General features: G+C 40.6%; 1 protein-coding gene across 5 annotated transcripts; it reads left to right on the top strand.

Moving 5' to 3' along the window:
* The first annotated feature begins 148 nt into the window (after positions 1-148).
* On the top strand, positions 149-9737 carry LOC147317493 (guanine nucleotide-binding protein subunit alpha-14-like). 5 transcript variants are annotated; one of them, XM_086314486.1, is made up of 9 exons: positions 149-353; positions 428-478; positions 790-949; positions 6199-6383; positions 6488-6642; positions 6784-6924; positions 7635-7764; positions 7852-8005; positions 8946-9737. In XM_086314486.1, the coding sequence occupies exons 3-9, from the start codon at positions 829-831 to the stop codon at positions 9134-9136; spliced, it is 1077 nt and encodes a 358-aa protein (XP_086170612.1). In that variant the 5' UTR covers positions 149-353; positions 428-478; positions 790-828; the 3' UTR covers positions 9137-9737. The 5 variants fall into 5 exon arrangements, with proteins under 5 accessions (XP_086170612.1, XP_086170614.1, XP_086170610.1 ...); XM_086314488.1 differs by having other exon boundaries at positions 772-949; XM_086314484.1 differs by having other exon boundaries at positions 149-478.
* Positions 9738-11019: the final 1282 nt, after the last annotated feature.

Here is an 11019-nt window from a genome sequence, read left to right as displayed (position 1 = left end):
CAAATATTGTCATGAAAGTAAGAAATCTTTGGGGGTGCTAAAATCGCACAGACAGACAGACATTTTGGGCTAAAATCTCCCCTGCGAGAAACATTCCTAAATCTTTGGCAAACGAGGTTCTGAACTTTTCGGGTGGGCCAAGGTCAACGTTTAGGGAAGAACAGGGGCTGAATAGTATGATCTTTTTTGATCATTTATATGCAAAAAATTAACGCGAACCATGATTTAATGTCATCAAGACTCGTGAATTACGAGTGTGATATTATAGAAACTTCCAAGGAAAGCGAGCACAGCGTGGAGCACTTCTAAGAATGAGCCATGGCACTCCATGTCCGATTAAAACTCATCTACAGGTGAATTCCTCATCGCTCACCGTTTCCACAGGTTGTGGCAGCGAACTTTCCATTTTATCCTTTTCTATTTGTAGCCGGTGCCACGCCCTCCCGATTCGTCAGGATAAAGCTGAAGTGTCGTCCAGGTAGAGTATAACTGCAGCACTTTGTCCAATAGGAACAGCTCGTGGTGCACCTTGTTGTACACCTCGATGCTTAAGTAAAACAGAGAGAGAGCTTTGGACTTACCCCTGAAATCTAGCACTTTATATTTTAGCAGCAAACTTTTCTGTTTCTGTGGAAGTCAAAGGCGCAGTTTTGAAGATGCTCTGTGCCTTTTTGCGTCTGAAGTTGTGAAGTGCAAGAGGGGGCAAAGGAGTATTTTTTTTAACACGTCTGAGTTTCCTTTTTCTTTTTTTTTTTCTGTCTTTAATCAAAGCCTGCGACATTTTTACAGCCGAGTGGTCGTTGGAGAGCAACCTGGTGACTTTCAGCGATGGCTGGATGCTGTCTTTCAGCGGAGGAGAGAGAGAACCAGAGGATCAACGAGGAGATTGAGAAGCAGCTGCGGAGGGACAAGGAGGACTCTCGCATGGAGCTCAAGTTGCTGCTTTTAGGTGAGCATCACTAACCTGAACACCAGCTCGGAGGGTAACTGACTTCACGGAGTCCTCCTCATTCTCCTCGTGCTTTGCTGTAAATCATTCAAAAGTTTTATCTAGATTGTAGCCATAAATGTTCTTTTCCGGGCAAAAGAAAAGCTTTAAAACATTTGCTCTTAAAGTTGTTCCTCTAGCGGAAGGATCCAGGCGTTTTCATTTTCAGTTGTGGGAGACAGCTCAAAATTTGCCATTACTTCACCGCTTCCTGGCCACGGGTATCGTGGCAGGTGGGACAGAGCTCTGACGCCTGTCGACTAGTATTCATTTAGCCATATGAAAGTAAAATGCACACTTTAGAAGGCAAATATATAATTTTATATATATTATATCCAGCACGCAACATTTTGTCATTGCCACGTGTGGCTACATGATTCAAGTCATGAGCAGCGTTTCACAGTTGAGGCGCACTGGCTTTCCGAGAACATCCAGGGTATGCGCAGCCGCGCGCCATGGCGCTGCCATTGATTTAAGCGTGGTCGGAGATTTGAATCCTTGAGTACTTTTTGCCTGCTGGGGTCGGTAAGTCTCCACCTGGCCACAGAAACACACACACACACACACACACACACACACACACACACACACACACACACACACACACTCTCTCTTCCTGGGGGGGGGGGGGGGGGGGGGCGCATTTTACTGCAGTAGTGTGGGAGCACTTCAGGAACCAGTCGCCATCCACGCCTTGGTCAGTGGTGTGTTTGAAAGCCATAACTAGCGTTTCATGCAAAAGTCATGCAAATGCATCACGGAGCACAAGCTATTGGTTTTTACCAACTGTTCTCTTAGCAGATCATTTCACTCAAAACACAGCGTTATGTTTTTGCCCCCAAACCAACATTCATTTGCTTTAAAAGAAAAACATTTTCGCAGCTCACTGTAGGCTGTTACAGACAGCTGGACTCCAGCAGTTTTGTTTAACGCATCACAAAGGTAGTTGAGAGAAGTCAAAACGTGGAGGGACTTTCCAGAAAAAAGGATGACCCTGAGGTCTCTGTTCAGGCTGAAAGAGTTTCAAACATAAGGCCCAGGGCCCAGAACCTGGCCATCAAAGAGCCCAATCCAGCCCCCTAAATAAATGGTAAATGGCCTGTATTTGTATAGCATTTAACTTAGTCCCTAAGGACACCAAAGCGCTTTACACTACATTCAGTCATCCACCCATTCACACACTGGTGATGGCAAGCTACATTGTAGCCACAACTGCTCTGGGGCGCACTGACAGAGGCAATAACTTTGGATAATGTGGTAAATGCAAAGAAGAAGGACATAAATGTTATTATTCAAAGTGTATTTTATGTCAGTCTGCAGGATAGTCTGGGAAATAAACTGCTTTTTTTCTGTCATTTTTAAGCATTTCATCATCATTCTCCTTTCTTAAAGTGGGAGAACAAAGAGTCACGTTGGAGTGTTTCTGCTGCAAATGCGTTTGTTTTTCTCATGCCGTCTGAGCTATTTAATGTATACTTAAATGTCTTTACACTGACGGTGACCGAAAGTCTCCTTATATTTCAGTCGCATCGCTATAAGTGCAACGAACCACACGCATGTCCGCCCCTCCCACACTTGTTCAGTATGCCTACTGCTGTACTGTTGAGCTGCTGTTAACTTCCATTAAAGTATATCTGGACATCACTCTCTGTGCCCCACTCTCTGACCGGAGTTTAAGTCCTGAAGGAGCTATCATCCCAGCATCCCAGAGATAACTCTCTAACAGACAGAAAGAGGAATGATTTGGAGGGTTTTCTTTTCCAGGTAATAAATCTACTGCTCCAGCCCACTAAGATCAAACAGGGCTCTGTGTGGGCCACAGTGTAAAAGGAGTATGACAGCCATGATCTAGAAAGTAACCTTTTGTTACCTGGTCAGAGTGACTCAGCTCTCAGTGGATTTCATTAGGATGGTCAGAGTCAGGTCTACTGAGAGTGCAAGAGATCAACACCTTCACTTTCTGCCCTTTTTTGTCAGAGGCCTTAAATTTGACTTGAACAGCTGCCGACTTGCATACCGAATCATCACAGCTCAGTAGATAGGTATAGTCAAATATTCAGTATGTTAGTCGTCTGTGTATAAATAACTCAACTTTTTATGCCTGAGAAGGATTAAGAAGAAGTATAAACTTATATGATCCTTCCTATTTATGGAATGATAGCAATATTTATCTTACTTTCAAATGACCTGCCAATTACCCACACACACATAAAAGTGCATTCATACCGACACATGATGTGCATACAACAAACATATGCAATTATACATCTATACATACATGTATCCTTACATTCACCGTGGGTAGGTGTGTATACACACCTACCCACGCCTACCCACGCTACAGGATCGTTATCACAGTTGTGATAAATAATATTATTTATATTATAATATTTATACTATATATGCATATAAACATGTTTAAATGTATAAATGCACATGCGCACACTTAAAAATATGGATATACACATACCTTCGATATATACCCTCAAATATCAATACATACATTTACATATATAGACACTGAAATACTGTTTGGTTCTTCTTTTTGGAAGAAGTGTTGTTTTTTCTGTTATTTTTAACTGGAATATGTTTGAATGTAGCAGTAGATCTGCTGGATCTTGTTTTTTTTTTTTTGTTTGTTTGTTTTTAAAAGTCAAATTTTGCAGATTAGTGACTTCTCATGTTTTTTGTTTTGTGCCTCTGCACAGTCGTTGCCTAGCAGGTACATTTCAGTTGTGACAACAAAAAAAACCCGGAGAGGACAGACTTTGACAGTAGCCGTTATCTCATGACACTAACATCACATTCATTCACGCGGGCACCACCGCCTCGTGTTACAGCGTTCCCCAATTGAGGAAGTGTGCAGGTATGAAGCTGTGTCGTACATGCAAGCTGGACACACACGCACACACCGACTGCCCAAAAGATGAAACTCCCCACCCATCCCTGCATAAACCCACACACAAACACAGCAACCTCCAATATTCAGGTCTGTTAACAAACACATTTGTTTACCAAATCGGCTGTGCATCATGTGATCTCAATGAGAATATTACGAGTTTTTGCTGTAAGAGCTGAAGAGTAACATGGCAGAAAGGGTGTGTGTGTGTGGTTTTCATACCTTTTAATAAGAACAAGTATGTATGCATCTAGTATATTATGTTTTAGTGAAATATAAGTTAGTCGAAAGACCTTTTAGATGGAGAGCTTGAGTCCAAATACACACCGAGTCTCTGAGTTATTAAGCGTGCATCTGATCCTGTCACTCAGGAAAGGTTTCAGGGTGAAAAAGTGCACCGTTCTTGTTGAATTAATTATTGGAAGTTAGGAGGGCTTTTGTTTTATTTATTTTTCCATCTGACCAAAGGAAGGTCATTTTTCAGAAGCAAATTAAGCAAGGTTGACTAAAATATTTTATTCAACCAGGTGAAACTAAAGCTATGAATGATATGTTGAATTTTATTTCGGGCAATTTGTGATATTTAAACTTCCTGTTCTCGGATATTGGCGAGTGTCCCTTTGGCAGTCAAATATACATTCAAATCGTTCAGCTTGCGTCCCTGCGTGGACAAGCTGGGTATTGAGAGTTGTCACAGAACTTGTTTTTATTTCTTTCAACTTATCTCTTAGTAAAAAGTTGTTCATAAAAAGACAGATGGGTCTTTAATGTAGCTGCCAGGCAGCTGCCAGCTGGCATACAGTATGCAACACCTGTGCAACATCACACGTAATAATTCAAATTTGGGTCTTTTTTAATGTAAATATCATAAATATTGAGTTGCAGTAATAACTCACCAGGATGCAGCTCAGTAATATTTTAAAGTATATATAAACTTTATGCTCTTGCAGAAGGGGCATGGATGCATGACACTGGGCAGGGGTACATTTTACTGTATCGTAGACAACTTCAAGTTTAAAATTGTCACTGTAAGGAGGGATAGAGACTCCCATGACTTTTTTTGTTTGTGTCTTTGCAGCAGAGAGCTAAATTTGCTTGCTTGCAGTGGCCATAATATCTTCTCTTGGGATAAATGAAGAGTAGAAAATTAGGCTCGTCTTTTATCTTTAACCTGGACCAGATACCACCAGCAAGCTCTGATCAGCTGACCTCAAAGATCTCGTATTTGCATATGAATGTAGTAATTTACTAATACATGGAGGCAACTGACCATAGTAAACTGGAAATAAACCAGTCCATTTCCAATTTAATTAGCACAATTAAAGGTCAAACATCTAGCTAGCACTGACCACACACAACAACTCAAGGTTCAGTATCTTTCTCCAGGATAGTTTGGCATGCAGAGCGGAGCAGCCGCGGATCAAACCACCAGCCTTACAACAGGTAAATGACCTGCTCTAGCTCTTGAGGCACAGCCTCTCTGTTAAATGGTTCAGACCCAAAGTGATCACTAAAATCTTGGAAGTGAGCCTAAAGAAGAAAGAATCGGTGTCACATGGGACCTTTTAAGGACCTGTTGAGCAGCCTCACAGCCACATTCTGGACCGTTTGCAGGGCTTCTGGGGTTGATTTGCTCAGGCAGGGAACAAAGGCAAATAATTATAGAGGCATGACAAAATAAAACATCCCTCCACCACTCAAAGTATTATACTATAGGGCAATTGAATTTATCTAGTAAGTGTGTGCATATCAATACGTTTAATAAAACATTATCTATGTAGCTCTCAGCAGCACACATATGAGCTCCATATCAACCTGCACATAAGTGATGCTTACACATTTCAGTATTTATACTATAATGATATAATCTGCTTGTACAATAAGTACTCTAATTTTCTTATACTTAACATTTGTTTTCTTCCTCTTTATAGCTGTAGTTAGACTAATGTTATTACTGGTGGTTTTGATACTTAAATACTTCTAGGTACTATGAGAACCTGTTGTCTGGCATCAAAATCAAGACAATGAAAGCAGTCGTAACTGACTCATCAGCATGATTTCTTTAAAATTCAGAAACATGACAATTAAAATGGTCAAATCCTGCACCGATGAGCACTGCTGAGAAACAGGCTGTCACGTGAATGCAGATTTTTAAAAACAGACCTTAGACATAAAACTGCATTCCCGTCTGCTCACGCAGCCAGCAGATGTTTACTTTGGTTTGATTTGCAGAATGTTAATTTGCAACGAGGCAAAAAATTGTAGACCAAATAAATCTATTATTGAGTTTAATCCTCAATGTGTCTCACAGGCACTGGAGAGAGTGGAAAGAGCACCTTTATCAAACAAATGAGGATTATCCATGGAGGAGGATATACAGACGAGGACAAAAGGAGCTATGCCAAGCTGGTGTACCAGAACATCTACACGTCCATGCAGACAATGGTCCGAGCTATGGAGGCTCTTGGTATATCTTTCACTGATCCCCAGAACCAGGTACAGGCAGACTGACTCTGTTCCAGTCCTTTACAATAAAGACTTGATGGATGGTTACCTCATTGTTACCTCACTGTCTTTTTGTCTTCTCGGTGTGTCCATAGAGCCATGCCAGCGCAGTCCTGGAGGTGGAGGTGGATAAGGTGAAGGACTTAGATAGCAACCTCGCCATGGCTGTCAAGAGTCTGTGGGATGATCCTGGAATACAGGAGTGCTATGATCGGCGCAGGGAGTACCAGCTGTCCGACTCCACCAAATAGTGAGAATTAGACATTTATGATCTTTAACAGTGTGCGCAGATCTCTGTACTTTTCTAGATCAAATTTGGTTTACATTTTAAGTTTTCTACATTTCTCCTTTCTTAGTGTTTTTTTTTCTCCCTGCATATTTTTCTTTTTAGCTATCTCACAGATCTGGATCGGATTTCACAGCCCTCATACATACCTGATCTTGACGACATCCTCAGAGTCCGAGTCCCAACCACTGGTATCATTGAATACCCCTTTGACATGTGGTCTAAGGATCAGAATGTCATTTTCAGGTGAGGTGCATATTGACATCTTCTGGACTGCACAGAGTTTCATTTCAATTCAGTTCAGTTGAGTTTATATAGCATCAAATGACAAACAGCAGTCACCTCAAGGTGCTTTATATCTTAAGGTAAAGACCTTACAGTAATGCAGAGAAAGTGCCAACAATTAAACAACTCCCTTTGAAAAAGCACTTGGTGACAGTAGCAAGGAAAACCTCCCTTGTAACAGGAAGAAAACTCTTAACAGAATCAGATTCTGGGAGGGGCGGCCATCTGCTGCAACTGTTCGAGGATAAGGTGAGGGCGACAGGACAAACAACACACTGTGTAAGAGAGCCAGAGATTAATAATAGCTAATGATTAAAGAGTGATGTGTAAAAGGTGAGTGAAGAAGAAACACTCAGTGCTTCATGGGAAGCCAATGCAGCCTAGACCTATTGTAGCATAACTAACAGATCACCTGATCCAGCCCTAACTATATGCTTTATCAAAACGCAAAGTTTTAAATCTAATCTTAAAAGTAGAGAGGCTGTCTGTATCCCAAATCCAAACTGGGAGCTGGTTCCACAGAAGAGGGGCCTGAAAGCTGAAGGCTCTGCCTCCCATTCTACTTTGAAATACTCTATGAACCAAAATAATAGCAGCAGCACTGGAACTGGCCACAGGCATGGCACCGACCTCGAAGGTGGCGTGACTTTTCTTGGCTGCTTTTATGACAGGATGGTTGATGTGGGTGGTCAAAGATCAGAGCGGAGAAAGTGGATCCACTGCTTTGAGAACGTCACCTCCATCATTTTCTTGGTGGCACTCAGCGAATACGATCAGGTCCTGGCTGAGTGCGACAATGAGGTGAGAATTTAACGACACAGCAAATGATGATTTCAGTTTACATCCTCCTGGAGTTTTACATGTGTTTGATCCCTTTAAACATCTCAGAACCGCATGGAGGAGAGCAAGGCCCTGTTCAAGACCATCATCACCTACCCCTGGTTCCAGCGCTCATCTGTCATACTTTTCCTCAACAAGACCGACATCCTCAAGGAGAAGATCTTGTACTCTCACTTATCCACCTACTTCCCTGAATTCACAGGTTAGACTGAGTGAATGCTCATCTTGATTTCAGCTCTTATTCCACCACAAGATTTGTAATTACTTAGCTGATCTAATTAAGTCCTTCATCATACAATCGCTGCACGGTACTCATTTTTATGGAAGTGTTGAAATAGACTAAAAATACTCAACTGACACTATATTAGGTACACTGTGCTGGTACCAGGTTGAACCTCCTTTACCATCAGAATTTGTTTAATTCTTCATGGCTGAGATTTTAAAAGGAGCTGAAAACATTCAGCAGGAATTTTGGTCCACATTGGCAATCATTAGTCTAAGCTCCGCCCCTCCCTCCTTGATACAAGCCCACAAGAAAATCACCAAATTTGTTCTGCATTAAAAACCCATAATTTGTTCAAAATAAAATAACTGATTGTTTTTTTTTAAACACATTTTTAATCTTTAAGTATCAAGACTTAGAATTTCAGTTTTGGTTTGGTGTTTTTGGCTGACAAGAGGTGAAACCATGTGTGGTCTTCTGCTGCTGTAGACCATCTGCTTCAGAAGATGCTCTTCTGCATACCTCGGTTGAAATGAGTAGTTAATTACCATTAGTTACTATATCATCACGTCTGGCCATTCTCCTCTGACCTCTGTGAGGACTGCTACTCACAGATCATCTTTCACTTTCAGACTATTCACTGTAAACACTACAGATGGTTGTGTCTCAGTAAATTTGAAATACTCAGACCAGCCTGTTTGGTACCAACATTTAAAGTCACTTAAATCACTTTTCTTCCCCATTCTGATGCTCAGTTTGAACTTCAGCAGGTCGTAAAATGCATTGAGTTCCTGTCATGTAATTGGCAGATTAGATATTTGCATTAACAAGCAGTTGAACAAGTCTACCCAATCAAGTGTCTGGTGAGCGTATGTTGAATTTACTGACATATTTAAATAATATCAACCCTGAATTGCAGGACCTCAGCAGGATCAAGTAGCAGCTCAAAAATTCATCCTAAAAATGTACCAAGAACAAAACCCGGAGAAGGACAAGACGTTGTATTCTCACTTCACCTGCGCCACGGACACAGAAAACATCCGCTTAATCTTCAAGGACGTGAAAACAGCCATCCTCAGGCACAACCTCGGGGACTTCAACCTGGTGTAGAAAGGTTGCATACAGCACAGGAGCAAATGCATACAAGAGAAGACCTGAGGAAAGCCGAAATAGAAAAGAATCTAATTATCAATCAAGCTTAAACCAAAAAAAAGAAGCAATTTGAAATTGTTTCATTTCTAACAAGGGGGATCCAAAAAAGAGAGAATACAAACATCCTGTACCAGACATACTAACATGAAATTGTGTTTAGATGCTTTAGTTTCCCTTGTAGTTTTTTAGTATTTGCTGTAAATGATACATTACAGTGGAAATGAGAAAGTGAAAATTAGTAGCAAGTAACTGACCTGTTGTGTGAACTACTTATTTAAATAGACATATGATCTGAGTGCTTTAATGTATGTAAATGTATCCCCATGTAATAGTTTGATAAGGATGCTCTTTAGCCCGGTTTTGTGATTTCATAATGTTTAGAAACGGTTGCTCTAACACTGAGACGCATGTAAGTGCCTTATTTACTCAGGACAGTCAGCAGAGCCACGGAGTTCATAGAGTGTCAGATGTAAATAGTCTGAGATGTGCTTTAGGAAAAAAAATACAACTGTTTCTTCTATTTATGGTTATTTTCAATAAAGAGATAATTATTTAATAAAGAGTACAAGTCAGGTGCCTGACGTTTTCTTGGTGCGAGGAATAAATGAAGACCGCTTTGAATTCAAAAAACTTTATTGAAAACAGCATGAAAAAGAAAAAGCCACTGCAGTGAATATTTTGCTCCCCGAAAACAAAACTATGTAAATGAAATTGAGTGATATTATATCGTGATGCGCCCAAGACCAAAATCAAATCTTTGAAATATACATCAGAGTAAACAGCAGCTGATAATAATAATTAGCATTCCTTTATTTTCAATATATACCTTTTCTCTGTATAATTCATCAGCATGTTTGGCATTGCATATGTGTGGTATAAAAACATAAAAATCACAAAATTTCATACTGCAAGCTCCTCATAAAGTCTGATGCGAGGATGGATATATACAGATAGACATCATATTAGGTCATATACAGCAAACTGATGCATGTAAGTACAGTATAAAAATAGCATGCATCTCTGACTCACACACTCAACAGTCTTTATTCTGCAATGTATAAAAATAGGAAAAAGAACTTTAAGGATGCACATTTTTTGAATTATGTGTACTATAAAGCCATACTAATTCATATTAACATGCCTTTTATATAATCCAGTAAAAGAAACAGTGTGCAACATTAAATGTGCTACAACAATTACAGTTAATTTGGCCTCAGTGATACTCGAGGGATTTTTTTCCCCCCCCCCTATCAGTCACTGTTAAGATTGACATTTCTACACCCAAATCCTCCTTTACATCCAGAAATGAAAGTTGGGGGGGGGGGGTCAACAATAGCGTTTGTGGGGGAGTGGGAGTCCTCTTCTACCTCTTCTTGGCTCTCTTGGGCAGTGAGAAAGAGGTGGAGGGTTAAGAAAGTTTTCACCCGCTAGAGCCGGGGGTATCCACATGAAGCTCAAGGTCAACAAAAATCCTTTTTTAACTGTGCGTAATGTGCAAAATCCTGCGCTCATCTGGTGGGAGAGACTTGAAACAGAGGTATGAGCTGCAGGTGGAGGCCCGCTCATTCTTTTCCCCTTTCAAAGTTCGTCCAACAGCAGCTTTAATGTGTGTTTGATTAGAACAAGTACATCTAAGGAATCACAATCCTCCATTCGTACAATCCTTCAAGCAGGCAATAACAGAACCTGTTCGTAAACTCCAGACTTAACGTTTTAATAAAGAGAACTATAATAAAAACAAAAAACATGACCAGGTGTAAAATAATGAATGCAAAGCAAAGTGGATGGAAATCAGCAATCTGTCTACATGCACACTGTGTCTTTCAGCCCCGACACACACC

This window comes from Aulonocara sp. 'chitande type north' Nkhata Bay, linkage group LG12, assembly GCF_057382095.1.
Source record: "Aulonocara sp. 'chitande type north' Nkhata Bay isolate Kocher_YH1m ecotype deep benthic linkage group LG12, A_spYH_male_GT1.1, whole genome shotgun sequence".
In the NCBI taxonomy this organism is placed as follows: Eukaryota; Metazoa; Chordata; class Actinopteri; order Cichliformes; family Cichlidae; genus Aulonocara; species Aulonocara sp. 'chitande type north' Nkhata Bay.
This window is presented reverse-complemented; position numbering and strand designations above follow the sequence as displayed.